Source organism: Pipistrellus hanaki, assembly GCF_964339955.1.
Source record: "Pipistrellus hanaki genome assembly, chromosome: 6".
NCBI classification, from domain to species: Eukaryota; Metazoa; Chordata; class Mammalia; order Chiroptera; family Vespertilionidae; genus Pipistrellus; species Pipistrellus hanaki.
Window position 1 is genome coordinate 17376636 of NC_140508.1, and position 20012 is coordinate 17396647.

Genomic DNA, 20012 nt, shown 5'->3' on the forward strand with positions numbered 1-20012 from the left:
TATCCTATACTTCTTTTAGAAGTATGTCTATTCATTTTACTTTTTATCCAATCACAGAGATTTCCCTGCTTTGCTTTCTACTGCCTCCTCCTCTATCACCAGTGGATTTCATGTAGACCCTTAATTCTTCCCCTTTAATTCTGATGTATAAAATAAGTGCTTAAAGTGATGTATTAAATAAGCGGTGTCTGGAACATTTCCTCAATCCATTGAGGTTTTGCTTCCAGACAATTGTGGTCAGTGTGGCTCAAATAAACTCAGAAAAATTCTCTATAGGTTTAAATGTTTCTAATGTTGACAATACAAAGAGGAAGTGAATGTGAAAGCATTTAATAAAACTGAATTCCCTTCTGTATGTAAATCAGTGCTATTAATGCAGATATAGAAAGGCTAGAGAATGAAAAACCAAAGCTGATGACATTCTCCCATGTTACACAGATTTAACTGACCCTTCCTCAAGAACCTTCCTCTTGCACACCCCAAGTTAAATTTTCAGTGTTTATAGAGAAAGGCAAGCATTGTCGCTTAAGTTGTATTTAAATTATAGGAAAGGGATTTTATCTATGTAGCAATTAAAAGAAAGGGGAAATATTCTTATGAGCCAGCAGATGAATATTCGAGAGAGAACAAGAAACCAGCCCACCATTTAGGGAGAGGTGAGGGGATTCCTGTGACCAATTACATGTCTGACTGATATGTGTGTGTGTGTGTGTGTGTGTGTGTGTGTGTGTGTGTATGTGTGTGTGTGTGTGAGAGCAACAGGACCAACCTATTCTACCAGTGACACCAGCAGATCACTGCTTTGTTTGGAGTTTTCCCAGGTGGAAACAAACATCACTTAAAATAAAAGGAGTATTAAGGCACTTTGTATTTTAATGAAGCACCCAACTCATTTTTTTTCCTATAAAGTAATCACAAATTTTTCTGATTTAAACTATGCAGCTCAATAATGTAATTGCCTAATAGATTATGCGGGTGCTGTGGACCTTATCGAGTCTTGAGGGGACATAATCCCAGTTTCAGAGCTTAATGATGTATTTACTCAAGAGATGGATTGACTCCCGCTGACAGTGAGAGGACCCACAGGTAAACATCATTTACTTGTGCTGTTTAATTAGCCATTTACCCAAGAGATCAAAGTAAATATTTCCGAGCTTCATTAGACTCTTACTTAACCAAGTAATTACTAGTAGAGCGTTCTCAAATTTCGAAAATCTTTAAGAATTTTATCTATAGAGAAATATTTAACCCATATTAGTTACTAAATGTATATATTGTTTCAACACAGGATAACAATTCCGAGATACTTGGTTTTTTTTTTTTTTTAATATATATTTTATTGATTTTTTACAGAGAGGAAGGAAGAGAGATAGAGAGCTAGAAACATCGATGAGAGAGAAACATCGACCAGCTGCCTCTTGCACACCCCCTACTGGGGATGTGCCTGCAACCAACATACATGCCCTTGACCGTAATCGAACCTGGGACCTTTCAGTCCGCAGACCGACGCTCTACCACTGAGCCAAACCGGTTTCGGCCCGAGATACTTGGTTTTGCTAGTTGTAAACAGATGATGCATAAACTAGAACTCACAAAAGTATTTAGTCCTAAAGCTCCCAACACTTGCCCTGCCCATATAATTTTGGTAACACTGTTCATTATTGCTGTGCATTTATTCATTCAGAACCTAGCCATTTGTGAAACTGCTTCTTTACTTCCATCTTTAAGTACAGATGTTGTCATTAATTTATTGGTAATTTCTATGATTGTCACTAAGATGAGATCATGACGATTTAAAGGAACAAAACATAATATCATTTGATTCTCAAAATTTTAACTCTTCTCATTAATAATGGAGTTATTATTTGAAAATTATAAGAGAATTGGTTGTCTAGAACTCGGAATACCTTTTCTAATATAAAAAAAACACCCTTCAAAAAAAGTTTAAGCCGAAATCAGTTTGGCTTAGTGGATAGAGCATCAGTCTGCAGACTGAAAGGTTCCAGGTTCGATTCTGGTGAGGGGCATGTACCTTGGTTGCAGGCACATCCCTGGTGGGGGGGTGGGGGGGTGGGGGGGGTGCAGGAGACAGCTGGTCGATGTTTCTCTCTCATTGATGTTTCTAGCTCTCTATTTCTCTCCCTTCCTCTCTGTGGAAAATCAATAAAATATATATTTTTAAAAAGTTTAAATAACAAAGAGCATTCAGCCAATACTTTTTTCACTCTTGACACAGCTGATGTGATGTACTGAGACAGGCTAGTAAGCCAGGACAGGTGGAATAGGGAAATTGGGACAGCTGAAAAAGCAGAGCAATTTACAGCAGATATAGAAGGCCACCTCCTTAGAAATAGCATCTAAGCCTCAGTTGTATTTCAGTTTCAGACCCAGAAAGGCAGCAAAACCAGGTGGGCAGCACCAGGACAAGCTGCGATGACTGACAACCCCCTGCCCTGATACTGACCAATCATTAGAGACCAAGGCCTGGAGAAGCACAGCTAGAAAACTTACTAATATTCTGCTGAAACCCTCCCCTGAGACCTCCCCTAAGATTCCCGCCTTCAAGAAAGGGACAAAGTTTCAAGATAAAGGACCCAGCACTTGCTCTCCTTCTGGGGAGCAGCCCCCGCCATTCCCTTTTCTATTTTCTGCCCCCACTTCTCCCCCCACAGGCATGAATCTATCTCCTAAACCCCATGAGGCTTGCAACCAGGGGAGCAATGAGCAGTTCATCCCAGGCTAATCCCCTAAACTTGTACTCAAGGCCTCCTTTTCTCTGATTCCCAGAGAGCTAAGGCAGCCCAGCCTAGGCTTTCCTACTGCTTCTATGCTAAGTCCTTTCTTGTTTTATGTGCCAGTTTCAATAAATGCCCCCTCATAGTCCATCTGGATTTGTGCTGTGAAATTTTTTCACACGAAGTCAAGAACTCACACACTAAAAAGCTGGCCCTAGGAGCATCAGATCCTTGAGATGCACATGGGAGCTCTATCTGTAGCTGTAATAATTGATTACAGAAGAAAGAAAGATGAGAGGAAGAAGGCTCAAGGACATAGAGGAGGAGAAAGGAGAGGAGAGATGAAAGAAAGCTGGAGAAGAAAGAGAAGGGGGGGTGAAAAAGGGAAAGAGAGAGAGAGAGAGAGAGAGAGAGAGAGAGAGAGAGAGAGAGAGAGAGATGAGAGGAGAGAGAAAAGAAGATGAGGGAGAGAAGGAAGATGAGGATGAGGTCTGAAACAATATAGCATGATGGTAACAACACTTGAATTTGGGTTGGTAGGTACATTGTATCATTCTATGTATATATGTTTGATATCTTTTTTAAAAAAGTCCTTTTACTCTCTGTCTCTTTTTAAAATCTTTACCTGAAGACATGCCTTCTATTGATGTTTTAGAGAGAAAGGATTGGGGAGAGGGAGGGAAAGAGGGGAAGAGAAATATGGATGTGAGAAAGAAACATCAATAGACTTACTCCTGTACGTGCCTCCGCTGGATATTGAACCCACATCCCATGTATATTCCTTGATTGGGAATCGAACCATCTGGTGCATGGGATAATGCTCCAACCAATGGAGTCACCTGGCCAGGGCCCTTCTACTCTCTTTTAATTTAAGAGGCAAGGAAAGGGCAGGAACTTGAGATCTGAAAGTTCTCTGAAAGACTTGAGGAAGATGGCAGAGGCTCTGGACATACAGCAACACAGGTGCACAGCTCTGAGACAGTGGCAAGGCTCCAGGAGGGCACATGTAGAATCCTTGAACTATGCGCGTGATAAAATAACACGTTAAAATTATCAAAGACAGAAACCCCTATATTATGTATATGTATGAGAAACAATGGTTTGCAATAAGACAAATTCATGATATTAAACTTGGGAGAAAAAAGACCATCTCTTTGACTATGGCTTTTCTAGGAAATGACACAGACTACAATGGCAATGCTCTAAATCTGGGCTTCGGGCTCCCTTTGTGCTTCCCTTCCTCCCAATGGGACCTTGCTCCACCAGTTTCCATTCTCTCTCTCTCTCTCTCTCTCTCTCTCTCTCTCTCTCTCTCTCTCTCTCTCTCTCTCTCCCTCTCTCTCTCTCTCTCTCTCTCATTAACAACTCCTAAGTCCAGCCCCTCTTTGACTTGTCTGAACCCCTGAGGAAGAGGAAGGTTCCCTCTTCCTGGCCTCAGTCCTAATTAGGTGAAATTCCCCAAAGCACTGCAGAATCTTATTATGGCCCTGCTCAGAAAGCTCCCATGGCTTGCCAAAATCTAGTCAACTAAACATAAGCTCCCTAGCCTGAGCAGGACTCTGCACAACTGGGCCAGGGAACACCCCGGACTTTCTCGCCCACTATCCTCAGCCTGGTGCCCACACTTCGGCCACAGAGGATGCCCCTGCTCCATTTCCTGAATACAGGTTGCCTATTTGGTCTGTCCTTCGGCTCATAACAGTCCTCCCCCCTCGTCCCACCTTGTACTCATAGCCTGTCACAATCTTGTCAGTCTTTTAAGGGTCGCCTCCCCCTCGCCCCCGTTTCTTCCATTGTAAAGTCTGCCCTCCTTGCTGCTCCAGATGGGTTGGCTCCCTTTTCTGAAGGCCCACATTTTTTGCCTTTTTCTTATTACATGCATCCCACTATGCCATTCCCCAGAATGGGGCCACCTTTTACTTATGTCTTTCCCTCCAATGGATCTGGGATGGTGCCTGTGTACAGAAATGGATTAATACATAATTGCTGAATTGACATGAATGACCAACCATATAGTGTTTGAAAGTACAGAGTGGAGAAAATCAGAATCTATAAGATGCTTCTAAGCTCCTTGGAAAATGTTGGGGAAGATGTGTTTAATTAGATCTTAGGTCTAGGACCCGAATTGACTTTATGCTAGGAGATGAGATTCCTTCACAAACAATATGCAAAAGACCTGAGATCAGAAGGTTAAAACCAACCACAAAACCTCACTTATTATTTTCTCAAATATATAACTATTTCCTCAAATTATTACCTTGTACATCTTGAAACTTAAAAAAAAGAAAAGAAAAAAAAAAAAAAAAAGACGAACCTTTGTCCTCTGGTCCACATTTTTGACTTGGAAAACTGCAGACAGTTTAGCTATCTGCTCTTCCATAGAATTATGATGTTCTTTGAAGGTGGCCATACTCTGACTCAATGGTGCCCCTAAAAAGCCCAAAGCCGGTGCTTGTTCAGGTCTATAAAGCAGAAACAGAAGAAACATTAGAGATTTGTAAGTTTGGGTTATTTATGAGATTCTCACTTTTTTTTTAAAGCTAGCATTTTTTTTTCTTTCTTTCTTCTTCATCTTTTTAAAAAATATATATATTTTATTGATTTTTCATAGAGAGAAAGGGAGAGGGATAGAGAGCCAGAAACATCGATGAGAGAGAAACATCGACCAGCCACCTCCTGCACACCCGCCTCTGGGGATGTGCCCACAACCAATGTACATTCCCCCCACCGGAATCAAACCTGGGACCCTCCAGTCTGTAGACCAATGCTCTATCCACTGAGCCAAACTGGTTCGGCAAGATTTTCACATTTTTAAAGGCCCCATAATCAAGTTAGTAGAAGACTCTGTAGGTAATCCAGAAAAACTTGGGACCTAATTTATTCTGGACCAAGACATTTTTAGAGTCCAGGTACATTAAACAAATTTTTTTTTAAATTTTACTTTGGTTATCATTTTATTGTTAGACAAGCAATTTCAACTTCAGCTGTGTAGTGGAACCATCTGGGAAAATCTGTAAAAAGTAAGTATCTGGAGCCACCTGCTACAGAGTCTAGTAAAATAGGCCTGGTGCGTGACCCAGCCTAACAATTTTTTAAGGCATATAGAATGCTCTAACGCGCAGTCCTTGCATGGAGGAGTCTTGCCCATGGTTCTACATAAACACATCAAACCAGAAAATCTGCAAAGTGGAACAAAGAACTTAAAGGAGTTTTTTCTCTTTTGTGTACTTTACATTGGAAAATTTATAACATCAATGCCTCACAGAAAAACAAAGTTTGATGTCACCTAAGTTATATACTCCTCTAGTTAAAAGACTAGCCTTTAAATAATCTACAATTAATTTCATATGCTTGGAATGAATTCTGATCAGAAAAGCGCAACTTAAATAAGTGTACCAACCAGAATTTCCAATTGGTTTACAAAAGACTGATAATATGACAGAAGTTTTAAATGCATACAAAGTAATAAATAACCCCAATTTTTTTTTCTGAACATCAGCAGTACATGCTCTACTTCATACAATATAAAGATGATTCAATGTTCATCATGAGTTTGAGAGCACAATTGGGCAATTGTTTCTGACAGTAGCCACTAACAGAGGTAATTAGTTGCACCTGGGGGAAAAAAAGGTAGTCTCATTAGGGTTTTGATATAAAACTACTTACTAAGTAATTATTTTAATGTTAAAATTTTTCCAGATGGCAAATTTTTTATCAATTACCCCAAATGACATGAATAATATTTTAATAGTTTATCATTGTCTAAAATAATGACTTGGTCTTTCACCTAATAAGAGTAAACACTTTATATGAAGATCTTTGAACACTTAGTCCTTTATATAAGAAAAATCAATGATGATGGGAATTTTTTGTTTTAAGTTGCTTCATTTTGTGAGCAGGAACTTATTCTTCATACTCTCTTTCAGCTTAAAGCACAAAACCATCTGCTCTGGGGCAGATGTCCCATTTTATAAAGTAAAGAGACTGCCATGGTTTGGCCAGGGAAACAAGCAGGGCTGCTGCCACATCAAGCCCGGCTCTTTTCTACAGGCTTGAATGGATTCCCGTCAGAGCCTCCCCGCTCCGCCGCGCTTAGAACTCCGTAACAGAAGAGTCATTAACAATTAAGGAACAAGAGTAGATCACTCTTTCCGAATCTGTGTTTCTGGAATGGCTTATAAAATTGACCAGTGGGCTGCTTCAGTCCAGGGGAGATTGCAAGGCAGACAGGAATATTCACTTAGGGGAGTGGCCCAGCAGTAATTTCGGGGGTGGAGGAGCGCAGGGGGTGCCTAGATGAAGAAGTCCACGGGAGAGCCTGATGCCATGATGAACACTCGTTAGAAAGAATCTATATTTAAAGACACGATTGCTCATCTTAAAGGTCATAAAGACACTTGGTACTTTATCTAAGGCTAGCAAGTAAACCAGGATAATCCATGTGCACTAATCAGCATCCTTGGTCACACACAGGACAATTCTATTTGTAACAGAACAAAACACTGACAATAGTACCCATTCCTGACTTCTTTATCTGGCTTTAAAAATGATTGTGGTTCAGAAACTGTCTTGAAGGCTCCAGATATTAATTTTGAAGTTTGTGTTGGTCATAAACAAGGATCATTTCTTACGGAAGACTGATTTATACATAACTGTAGATCTATAGTCATATGAAATGCAACCTTTCATAATGGAAAGCAATGCTCTATTATATATATTGAGAAACTATAGCAAATGTTAGTCTAGTCGATGTAAATATCATATCTTATCACCCACAATCACAGTTTGGTAGGCCAGGTTAAGAGTCACACAATGAATCATTTAGTCTAGCAAGTCAGTTTGTACAGGGAGTTATAAACTCATATATGCTTTCTATGCCACATATCATGATTATGGTTCATGCAAAATAGTACATCAACAGACATGAAAAGCAGAGAGAAAGAAACAGCGGCCTGGTGAGAGAGCCTTACAACACACAGCCAGAGTGCAGATATTCCTCCCAGCAGCTTCTTTACCACCTTTTATTCACATGATAAAAACTATGAAAGCGAATTTCCTTGCATGGCCCTTTACTGCTTTAGATCGAAAAGTACTGGTCAGGAAGGTCATTTCCAGGATTTTCCATATTTGGAGATGGTTAGTACAGATGCAGAAGGTGCTGTAAACACATTCAGGACTTGCAAACCTCATCCTGTGGTCTGTGAAAACAACCACGTGATTGGCCAAGGTTTTTTTGTGACAAGGTCCTTTGAGAGACCATTATCTGATTTCTCCTTACTCCGTGATGGAATCCAGCACACTGCACTTATGCTGAATTATAGGCTAAAGAAAATCATGTTATCCTTCCTACTTATATCATTAACATGAAACAGCCTACCTTAAAGGAAGAGAAAATGGCATTGGTTGTAAGACAACTAGACCCAAAGGTCCGTGTACTCTCTCAGCCAAAAGAGGTCCTTTCAGATGGGCTTTCACAGACATCTATTGACCGTGCTCAAGTAACTATTTGTTCTTTACTAGTAAACGGTAAGAATGTACTTTAGAAGGGGAAATATAGTCAGTCCTCAAAATATAAACCAGGACTAGGACACTGGTAATATTCATGCAATATGAATTAGGCACCTACCAGGTGCCAGCAGTGAACAAGCCATTATACATATTACACATTTATATGAACTCAGTAAGTAGCCCAGATGCTACAAAGCTTCTGAGGACATGGAAGGAAACCCAAAAGCGTAAAAGGTGGGTAGAGGATATGAAACAGAATTCTGATTGTCTTAGGATGTACAAGAATCATGACTCTGCCAGCTACCCTGTTGACAAACTCCTCTCTCGGCCCAGCTTTATGGCCATTTAAGACACATACTCTGAGTGGTAGATTTCAAACTTGAGGGATTAGAGTTCCCGTGGGGCTCATTGAAACCCGGATGACTGGGCACCACCCCCAGATTCCTTATTCAGAGGATCTTGGGTAGGACCTGAGATGCTGTTTCTGTTCCCAGGTTTTATTGATGCTGCTGGTGTAGGTACTATACTTGCAGATTGTAGATCTGTATCTTCTAGATTGGGAGCCTGTATCACTAGCATGACCTTGGATACTTAGGAACTCATTGGGAGTTTGTACATGCCAAGAACATCCTTTTAGAGAGTGGTTACAGGGGGTTATATGTTGGACTGTTCTTTAAGGTATACTAACATAAATACCCAACAAAGGCTATCCCTGTTCTCTCCTGCCAAGTAAGCCCTTAAAACGTTGCGATAAGCAGGGATTGAATGGGTATATCCAGTTATCAGTTAGAAATAAATACATTTACAGAGAAGCAGATGGTGATGTTCATAAAAGAATTAAATCGAAGACTACAAGTGTGTACCCCGTGCTGATGGTGCGGACTAGTGTTTTGCAACTCTGTGACTGATTATTTTGGAAGCACCGGGAACCTGAATGGCCAGCCCACCCCACCCCAGCAGTAGTTTCATGACAGTAATACCTGACTTGGTTTCCATCGCTGCCACCCACTGGGGAGAGTCTCAGAAGCTGGGGAAGGACAGCTGCTTCGAAGTCTCCTTTTGGAATGTCACGGTGATTACAGAGCCTATAAAATAAGACAGGTGCTGCATGAGATGTTTATTTAAGTACAGACGGCCAGCTTCTAGAATCTGTGGTGGCTCTTCGTGGTTTATTGAAATATATCTGTAATATAATCTAGACATAAAAATGCAGCAACTAGACGGTCTCTCGACAAAGATGTAAAACAGGGCAGTTTGAAAAAGTTGTTTGTGTGTATGTGGCAGTTTTAAATCCATCAGAGGAAGTACCTTTTAACCCTTTGAAGACTTCAGATCCACAGCTGTGCAATCTCATTCCACATTCCACCTGGCTGATAGGAATGCTAGATAATCTCAACAGCGGGAAAGGCTAATTTTATATTGTCAATCATAACAAAGTTAGATCTCCACAACTCAAATGAAATTTACTTAAATTGTCACTGCTAAGAAATTGAAAACTGCTTGCTGGAGTATAGGTTATGTCCTCTATTTCCGAATGCAGAAAAATGACTATTATTTCTCCATTTAGACCCCATGGAAATAAAATGTTCTTTATTCTTAGTAAGAACAAAAAGGCATGGAAAGAGGGATTTAGCCTTCATTGTCTATTTCCAGTCTTCTGAGGGACTTGTAGAGTCTAACAGTTTTTTTTTCTTTATTGATTAAGGTAGTACATGTGTCCTTATCCCCACATTGCCCACCCCTCCAACTCATGCCCTCAAACCCCCCCCCCCCCGGTGTCTGTGTCCATTGGTTAGACTTATAATGCATCCATACAAGTCCTTTGGTTGATCTCTCCTTCTTACCTTCACTCACCCCTATCTTCTCTCTGAAGTTTGATGGTCTGATTGATGCTTCTCTCTCTCTGGATCTGTTTTGTTCATCAGTTTAGAGTCTAACAGTTTTAGATTAAGTTTGTCATAGTATTATAGTAGCCTCCAAACAGTTACAACTTGCTTTTTTTTTTTTAAGTGTATTTTTGGGGAAAATGATTTTAAAAAGCTACAGGAGAAGATATTAAAGGCAAAAACAGCATTTTATGTTTTTATTGAGTTGATCACACTTATAGTTGGGAATATTCAATGCATACCCCCAAAAGAAAATGAAACAACGTATAAAACAACATGATCATCTAATTGACAGGACAAGGATGAAAGGGACTTGCTCTATCCATCTATTGGAGGGTGAGTAATAAGTGCAGGCTCAAGTCCACCCTCACTTGGAAGCTCTTTTACCGTGGGCAGGAAATACAAGTGGGCCCCATGAGCTCATGCCTGTCCTGGACTCCGGAACACCCCATCAGTGCTCCAGAATCTAGGGCCTAATTCTTTCTGAAAGGCTTTATCCTGTCACCACTCAATTCACAGAATAACAGCCTGTTCTTAAGGTGAGCCAATTTCAGAGCAGACAATAAGGAATTGCAAGGGGGTAGAGAGACAGAGCTCTTTGGCTTCATGTGTGTCTGGGGGAGAGGGAAGAGGGAGGAGAAGAGGGGTCTAGACAAGGACGAGGATATTTGGGCAGGCAGGATTTAGAAGGAAGATAACAGTTCCAGCACAGGCAAAAACAAAAAGCAACAACAATGAGGAATCACACACCTGTTAGAATGGCTACCATCAACAAATCAACGAATGACACGTGCTGATGAGGATGTGGAGAAAAGGAACTCTAGTACACTGCTGACGGGATGTAGACTGGTGCAGCCACTATGCAAACCAGTGTAGAGTTTCCTCAAAAAATTAAAAGTAGAACTGCCATCTGACCCAGTGATCCCACTCCTAGGAATATATCCAAAGTCTGAAACACCAATCAGAAAGAATATATGCACCCCTATGTTCACAGTAGCATCATTTACAATATCTAAGATCTGGAAACACACTTAACATATTATGTGTTTTTAGATGTTGGTCTTATACCAGTCTAGGGCATCCTTGGGTGGCAACAAGTAATCAGTAAGATGCCACAAGCATTGTACAGCGAGCTTATGGTCTTAACTCAGAACCTTGTCTGGCTAAAACATGAGTTGATTTGTGCTGAGGATTTCTAACAGTTAGTTATTAACAAAAGGATGGGAGCAAAGAAACCAGCCTTATTACTTAGGAAGAGGGAGCTTCACAGTCCCCAGGGAGTCCATCTGATTGGGGAGTAGGGGAAATGGCACATGGGAAGTCCTATTAGTGCATGTGCAATAGAAGCCAAATGATAAAGCAGAACTATGAAGCATGCACAGGAACCAAAATGGAGACCATAAGCGGGGAGGAGATGATCCTGGGAAAGGACTGGATGAGATAAGAGCACTAAACTCCAGAAAATCCAAAAAATGAATTGGGTGGTAGCAAGGTACTAGCACAGCTCCAGGAAAAGCCAGGAAATAAATGAATAGTTAGAAAGAAAGCCTGCACCTCCTTAAACACAAGGAATTATAGTAAAAGCTTAACAAAGCCCATCTGGGTGAGCAGGGCAGCTGTGCAGCCTGGGAGCCATTGAACCTTGGTGACAGATATACAGATAGTGAAATGAGGCACAGAGAAGTTAAGTAACTTGCCCAAGGTCACAGCTAAGAATTTTAATGCCAGCCGGGAACAAAGATTGAGCTGGACTACTGGAGCCTCAGATGCTGGAGGTGACAGCACTGCAACTCTGGGTCCTGACCCGCCTGGGCCAGTGGGCACAAGTGTGGGCCTGCAGCCCCGGAAGCTGACCTTTTCCCATTGTGAGATGGAGCTGGACCACCTGGTGATGGATGAGGCATCCATGTACCTGGGGGCACATCAGCAATGTCTGCCAGTTTCTGCTGCTGGACCCACCAGTGAAGCCTCTTGTCAAGTGCGACAGCCTTTTCAAGGGCACCTGTGCCCTGTGCACCCTTCTTTCTCTTGGGCTGCACTTTTGCTTTCTTTTCTCCTAAACTCTAAGGATCCCCATGAGACTTGCAATCAGGGGAGCAGAGGACTTTAAAAACCCTCTTTCTGCCACTGTAACTTCCTTTCCTGAGTCTCGGCAGCCCAGTCTGGGCTTATTCCTGTTGCTGTGATCTGGGCTCTTCTATCCTAAGCCTTCCTTTGTCTTTGCTCTAATAAATCTTGCCACTATCACTCAAATCCTCCTTCGAGAGTGTCCCTGAAATTCCTTTCCCACGACACTGTAAGAAACTATTTCTGCCAGTAACAATACCAGTTTTTAGTTTGCAAAATATACATCATATACATCAATCTCTTGCTGAAAATAACTCCACTAAAGGATTCACACACTGTATAGAGCTAAAGATTAAAGATAACTATGCATTATAAAAACACTATTTTAGAATTCATGATCCCAATTTCTTTCATGTCTTCTATTTGCATTCCTATGGTCCTGAAACCAACAGGCAGAGTCCTACCATCAGCTTGTTCTCTGGGAAGTCTAGCTAGTGGACACACAAACCTGCTAGCTGACAAGTACTTGTTAGAAACACAAATGACACTTTATTTTTTGTTAATCCTCACCCGAGAATATTTTCTCCAGTGAGTTTTAGAGAGTGGGAGGAGGGGAGAGAAGAGAGAGAAAGAGAAAGATTGATGGGAGAGAGACACATTGATTGGTTGCCCCCCCACCCCCCGCCCCGCACCCTCCCTCCCATTAGGACCAGGGCTTGAACCTGCAACCCAGGTACCAGGAATCAAACCAGTTACCCTTAGGTGGGAAGGCCAATGCTCTAACCACTGAACATACCAGCCAAGGCCACAAATGACATTTTAAAGAGATATATTTTATTTTACCCAATAACAGTTAAAGCATATAAATACATTTTTGGGGTCCAAATGGAAAGTATATGCTTTCTAGCTTCATTTTCATATTTCAATCTCACAGAATTTGGGTAATAATTTAAAAGAGAACAACTTTACTGCAAGATAATGTGAACACTCAAATTAAGGTTTTTTTTTGTGTGTGTTTTTTTTTAAGTGAGTTAGAAAGAAAGGTTTCTCTGCTTTTTATTTCAGTATCAAAACTGATAATTACTTCTTGGCAAAAATAACCCAGTATGAAGGCTACAGAAAATAAACTTTTCTTTAACTCTTCCAGATAACTTTCACACAGTCCTGTGGGTATTATCTTTTGGAGGACTTAAAATTTACGTGTTTCACTTGTAGTGCTACAGGCTGGACTTTCATGTTTTATTTCCTCTAGGGGACAAAAGTCTCAAAATGGTATGACAATCACTGACCATAAATAGTTATGTGTTTGTTTAAGTAATTTACATAATATAATGCTACTTTTAAAAGGTTTTATAAAATTAATTTACTCTATTTTTAATGAGATTTAAGAATGATAAGCACTGTAGTTAGTCACACACCGAACAAAGTTTTAGGAAAAAATTTGTCTTTAACAATGACAAATAAAAAAGAGGCATCTTGTGGAGGTGACCATGAGCTATGAGTGTCATTTAGGATGAACCCATGCACACAAAGGTGGGAAAGGGACAAAGAACCCTCCTTTTTTTTTTCTTTCTTTCCAATTCCAATGCAAAAACAGTTGCCCGCAAACTCCACTACTTCCTCCTCCTACTTTGAGCTTTAAACTAACAACATATGATTTGTATAGAAAAGTGTACTTTTAAAACTATCACTTTATCAAGTTCTAGTTCTTCTTTTTTAAACATTTAATTCTAGAGGAAATGTATTGATTGCAATGAGCAAGATTTAAAATCCTCCCATGACCCTATTTCTTAAGTGTAAGCAGAAGTAACAGAATGCATTCATGTACCAAACACTCAGAAAACCACAACTGCTACAAAATATAACTAAGGAGCCAGGGGGTACTGTTGTCACTCAAAACTGAGACTCTAATTCAATTCGTGTAGCTTGCAGGTCATCATCCTGAAGCAATTCAGCACCTTCACCCAATAAGAGAAAATCTCCAGTGACCTCCCACCCACAGGTACACAAATACAACTGAGAAGCAGAGAGGTCCCTAGAAGCTCTACCTCTATAAAGATGCAAATTAAGGTTTAAACAGTATAACAATTGGCTGGAGCTAATCCTTTTACAGAGGTGTAAATGGCTATTGAGAACGGAATTCTAGGCTGCCAGCTTTTGTTAAGGAGCAACCCAGACAAATTTCACCTAAGAATAATGCCCGGCCACAAACTCCGGGACTATCCATAGTTTCATAAAGCCAGTGCAATTTGTTTGCTTTGATATCAGATTTCCTGACCATAAATCCAAATGTGTAAATACAAACCGTATCAAGAATTAGTGCCTTGGGAAAATAAACTGGAGTGACTATCTCAAACCTGAACCCCAATGGCTGGAACAGCTGTATGTGCGGCCACAGTGAAGTTTGTATGTGGGGTTTTGTTTGCCACACAAAACAGTTGTAGAAAGGACAAACACATACATAGTTAAACAGTAGTTTTCTTTTAATGGGCGGTCTAAGGAAACCTATGTTTTGGTGGCTACCCCAGTTCCCATTGTGCAGCCCCTTGGGTGGTCCCTTACAGGGGGCCACTCGAAGGAAGCACAATGCCTACAAGCAGGGAAGGAGGGGCCCGAGACACAAAGGCCAACGGAGCAGGGCGGGCTGCAGCAGGCTGCAGACCAAGGGTCAGCCCCCGGGGCTCCTTCTCTTTACCCAGGAAACAAGGGCTCCTTCTCTGTACCTGGAAACAGTGTGGTTAAGCTGACAGCTTGAATTATGGGCTACATTTTGTAGGGTACCGTCCATCTGTGTTAAGGTCCCCTTTATTGTGGTAGAGGCTGCACAAGCAAAACCCTTGCCTTTTCCCCCACTTTGGCCTCATAACCCGACCTCATCATTCTATTCCATTTTTTCCCCCCTTAATGAGGAGCTGGAAGGCCTGAGAGAGTTTATAATAGGCGTTTCCCTCCACCCTCACACAGGGATAACTGTTTGAGCCATAATGTGTTTTAGTAGCCAGGAATTACTTGTGATGGCTGCAGATGTGCTTTATGAAATGGGTACGTGTTCTCAGTCTATTTTATCTTTGATAACTATGGATCCCATACTTAACATGTGGGCTGATAAAAAGTCTCCTTGGTGGGAAGGTGAAGTCTAGAAAGATTTACTCTTGTTCCCTGGGTTTCTTTTAAATTAGTACTCACAGTCCAATCAGTGTGGCTCAGTGGTTGAGCCCAGACCCATAAATCAAGAGGTCATGGCTAGATTCCTGGTCAAGGCGCATGCCTGGGTTGGGGGCTCTATCCCCAGTAGGGGGTGTACAGGAGGCAGCTGATCAATGATTCTCATCATTGATGTTTCTATCTCCCTCTTCTTACTCTCTCTGAAATACATATTTTTAAAAATTAAATTAATTTTAAATGACCAGAGGGTTGTCATTATTAGAGTGCTATCTGTGCTCTCCAATTGGAGGTGCACACAATTTATGAAGTCTTTCACCTAAAGTGGCCTGGCTTTAAATATCTGCTGCAAAAAATAACATCGAGGGAAAATGTCTGATTGTCATATAACTTTATACCTTTCAAAAACTCAATATAATTAAGTTCTCATTTTGGAAAAGTTTAAAAAATGCTATTAATTAACCAAGGAGGTAAAGGACCTGTAATCAGAAAATTACAGGATGCTGAAAAAAGAGATAGCTTTTAAGAGACAGCGATATAAATAGAAGAATGCATCGTGTTCATGGATTGGTAGAATTAACATTATTAAAATGTCCATACTACCAGAAGCAATCTGTAGATTCAATGCCATCCCCATTAAAATACCAATAGCATATTTCAAAGATCTAGAAAGAACTCTCCAAAAATTCATCTGGAATAAAAAAAGACCCCAATTAGCTGCAGCAATATTGAGGAAAAGAATAATATTGGAGGGATCACAATACCAGATATCAAGCTATATTACAAAGCCCTTGATCTCAAAACTGCCTGGTACTGGCACAAGAACAGACATAGAGCAATGGAGCAGGACAGAAAACCCAGAGATCAACCCAAATCATTATGCTAAATTAATATTTGAAAAAGGAGGCGAGAGCATCCAAATGGAGTTAAGACAGTATCTTCAATAAATGGTGTTAGGAAAATGGGACAGATACATGCAAAAATTAAACTAGATCACCAACTTATACCATACAGAAAAATAAATTCAAAATGGATAAAGGACATAAGATGGGAAACCATAAAAATTTTAGAAGACTCCATAGGCAGCAAAAATAGCAATATGTCATAGCAATATCTTTACTAATACAATTCCAAAGGCAATGGAAACTATAGAGAAAATAAGCAAATGGGACTATTTCAAAACAAAAAGCTTCTGACAGCAAAGAAACCATCAACAAAACAACAAGAAAGTCCACTGTATGGGAGAACATATTTGCCAATGTTATCTCCGATAAGGGTTTAATATCCAAAATTTACAGAGAACTCATACAACTTAACAAAAGGAAGATAAATAATCCAATCAAAAAATGGGCAAAGGACCTAAATAGACAGTTTTCGAAAGAGGACATACAGAAGGCATATGAAAACATGCTCAAAGTCACTAATCATCTGAGAGATGCAAATCAAAATAACAATGAGGTACTATTTTACACCTGTCAGGATGGCTATCATCAACAAATCAACAAGTGCTGGCCAGGATGCAGAGAAAAAGGAACCCTTGTGCACTGCTGGGGGGAATGCAGACTGGTGCAGCTACTGTTGAGGACAGTATGGCATTTCTACAAAAAATTAAAAATGTAACTTTCATTTGACCCAGTAACCCCACATTTAGGAATGTATCCCAAGAAAACAGAAACACCAATAAAAAAGGATATATGTACCCCTATGTTCAGCAGCACAATTTACAATAATTAAGATTTGGAAATAACCTAAGTGTCCATCAGCAGATGAGTGGATTAGAAAACTGTGGTACATCTACACAATGGAATACTACTCTGCTGTAAAAAAGAAGGAATTCTTACCATTTGCAACAGCATGGATGGAACTAGAGAGCATTATGTTAAGCAAAATAAGTCAGGCAGAGAAAGATAAATATCACATGATTTTACTAATTTGTGGAATATAATGAACAACATAAACTGATGAATAAAAATAGGACCAGAGTCATAGAAACATTGAACAGACTGTACAACTTATAAAGGAAGGCGGGGTGGTGGGGTGGTAAAAGGGTGAGAGATAAACCAAAGGACTTGTATGCATGCATATGAGCAAAACTAATGGACACAGACAGTAGAGGGGGAGAGGTCAAAGGGGGGAAAAAGGGAGACTCATGTAATACTTTAAACAATAAAGAATTTTTAAAAACTTAAAATAATACTTGTTTGTTTATTAGATGTTATCATAATCAGTTCTATAATTAAACTCTAAGAGGGTACTTCTGGCAAAAGGGTTTCTGACAGTGAGACAGGCCAGTAAGCCAGGGCAGTGGAATAGGAAAACAGACATATAGCTGAACAAACTGACAGAGCAGTTTACATCAGATACAGGTCACCTCCCTAGAGATAAGATTTAGGCCTCAGTTGTATTTCAGCTCCAGGCCCAGTAAAGCAGCAAAACCAGGTGGACCTGCTGCAATGGCTGACCACCCCCTTTCCCTGACACTGACCCATCAGTAGAGACCATGACCCTGAAGAAACATTCCTAGAAAATTGATAAATATTCTGCTGAAACCCTCCCCTGAAATCTCCCCTAAGATTCCCACCTTCAAGAAAGAGATAAAGCCTCAAGACAAGAGACCCAGCACTAGCTCTCCCTCTGGGGAGCAGCCCCCGCCATTCCCTTTCTTCTCTTCTTGCCCCACTTGTCCCCACATAGACATGCATCTCCTAAACTCCAAAGGACCCCATAAGGCTTGCAACCAGGCAAGAACAGGCTGCAGCAGCTCATTCCAACAAACGCCTGAACCTGTCCCTAAGACCCCCTTTTCTCTGATTTCCCAGAGAGCTAAGGCAGCCCAGCCTAGGCTCTCCTGTTGCTTCCATGCTTTACTGTTCCCCGCTTTAATAAATGTTCCCTCATAATCACCTGGACTTGTGTTGTAAAAGTTTTCCTGCACGAAGTCAAGAACCCAAACACTACAGGTGGGATATACAAAGACCCTTTCTCGTCACATTAATTTTAGGAGAAAAAACTTTGCTGGGGCTTTTGACAAATGGGAGATCATAAAATCAGACTTCTGCTGTGTGGTAACATGTCTCTACATGTATGTATACATGTGTCTGTAAGAGAACGGACAAGGAACACACACTGGGCTGGAAAGGGTTACAGTATGTGAAGGGACCCAGGAACAGAAGAAACCAGAGGCACAATGAGGTGGCGGACGGGTTTATGGAGGGATCAGGCAATGGTCAGACCCTAAAATAAATCAGTATGTCACTTCTCCAGGATAAGAGAGTCTCCTTAGGGGCCAATTAACTGTGATGAATAGGAAACTATGCAGCAGTAAAAAAAAAAAAAAAAAAAAAAAAGGATCTCTTACCCTTTGAGATAGCATGGATGGACCTGGAGATTATTATCCAAAGTGAAGTAAGCCAGTCAGAGAAAGACAAGTATTGCATGACCTCACTTATATGTGGAATCCAATGAACAAAATAAACTTATGAACAAAACAGATCTAGAGACATGGAAGCATGGAACAGACTGACGAATCTCAGAGGGAAGGAAGGGATGGGAGTGGGGTTGGGAGGTGGGACGAGATTAACTATAAAATTTATATGCATCTTTGCACAACCTATGGATGCAGACAATAGTGTGGCGAAGGCCTGGGAAGGAGGGGTCAACGGGGGAGAAGAAGGGGTACTGTAATACTTTCAACAATAAAGATAAATTTAAAAAGAGATAATAATAGAAATGAATGAGATTTTTAAAAAGCAATAAATGGGATCAAATTGGATTATTTGAAGAAATTAATAAAATAGACAAATCTTATGCAGGTGTGATCAATAGAAAAACAGGGCAGACAAAAAATTATGAGAGAAAAAAGGAATAATTATTAACACAGCAGACATTCTAAAATATAAAGTATGCTCACAAATGTGAAAACTTAGAAAATAGATCTCTTTCTAGTACATTATACATTTTCAAATTTGACTCAAGATATTATAAATGAAAACCTGAATAACATATGAGCATGGAAGAATAAGTAATCAAACAAAAACTGAGGGAATTTACATCAGTAGGCCTGCCTTGCAAAAAAATGTTAAAGCAAATTGTTCATGTGGTAACCTCTGCAAGAGCTTTTCAGTATCCCCCACACCTGCCTTTGCTCCAGGCCACCCACCTCCTCTGACTCAGGCCAGAAGCCTATGGTGAGATGGTTGGCAAAGGCTGGGAACCAGGTTCCAGTTGGTCAATGGAGACATCTTTTAACATCTGTACAGCCCTCCCTCCTCCATCCCCTCGTGATAATGACTGAATTACTGCTTGCTTTGCTGAGGATTAGGTCTCAGGAATACTGCCCTCTTAGAAGCCTGGTTCTAAACTTTTGAAATGTAACCCAAAATAAAGATAAGGAAAGACTTAGATTTTTTTTTCAGATCAAAATAGGTCACTAATAGGAGAGGCACAGGCAAGACTGGGGAATGAAATGCCAGGAAGAACATGGGGGGATACACTAATAGCCCCACTGGCTGGCACAGGGTTATTTTTTTATCTTTAAAAAATATATATATATATTTTATTGATTTTTTTTACAGAGAGGAAGGGAGAGGGATAGAGAGTTAGAAACATCGATGAAGGAGAAACATTGATCAGCTGCCTCCTGCACACTCTCTAC

At 40.5% G+C, this 20012-nt stretch overlaps 2 protein-coding genes across 3 annotated transcripts in view; one reads left to right on the forward strand and one right to left on the reverse strand.

Moving 5' to 3' along the window:
• Window positions 1–4006, forward strand: part of LOC311624161 (general transcription factor II-I repeat domain-containing protein 2A-like) — a 324681-nt gene extending 320675 nt beyond the window's left edge. Inside the window, exon 2 of the mRNA XM_084887014.1 lies at window positions 3399–4006. The gene's annotated coding sequence lies outside the window, so the exon portion shown is untranslated. The remainder of the gene's footprint in view (window positions 1–3398) is intronic.
• The window catches only part of KIZ (kizuna centrosomal protein), a 101337-nt gene that overhangs the window by 46433 nt on the left and 34892 nt on the right, over window positions 1–20012 (reverse strand). The window contains exons 7-8 of one of the 2 annotated variants that reach the window (XM_084887011.1): window positions 9224–9328; window positions 5050–5197 (exon numbers count right to left, since the gene is read on the reverse strand). In XM_084887011.1, coding sequence (XP_084743137.1) covers window positions 5050–5197; window positions 9224–9328 — 253 coding nt within the window. The remainder of the gene's footprint in view (window positions 1–5049; window positions 5198–9223; window positions 9329–20012) is intronic. The other variant, XM_084887012.1, reaches the window with a different exon arrangement.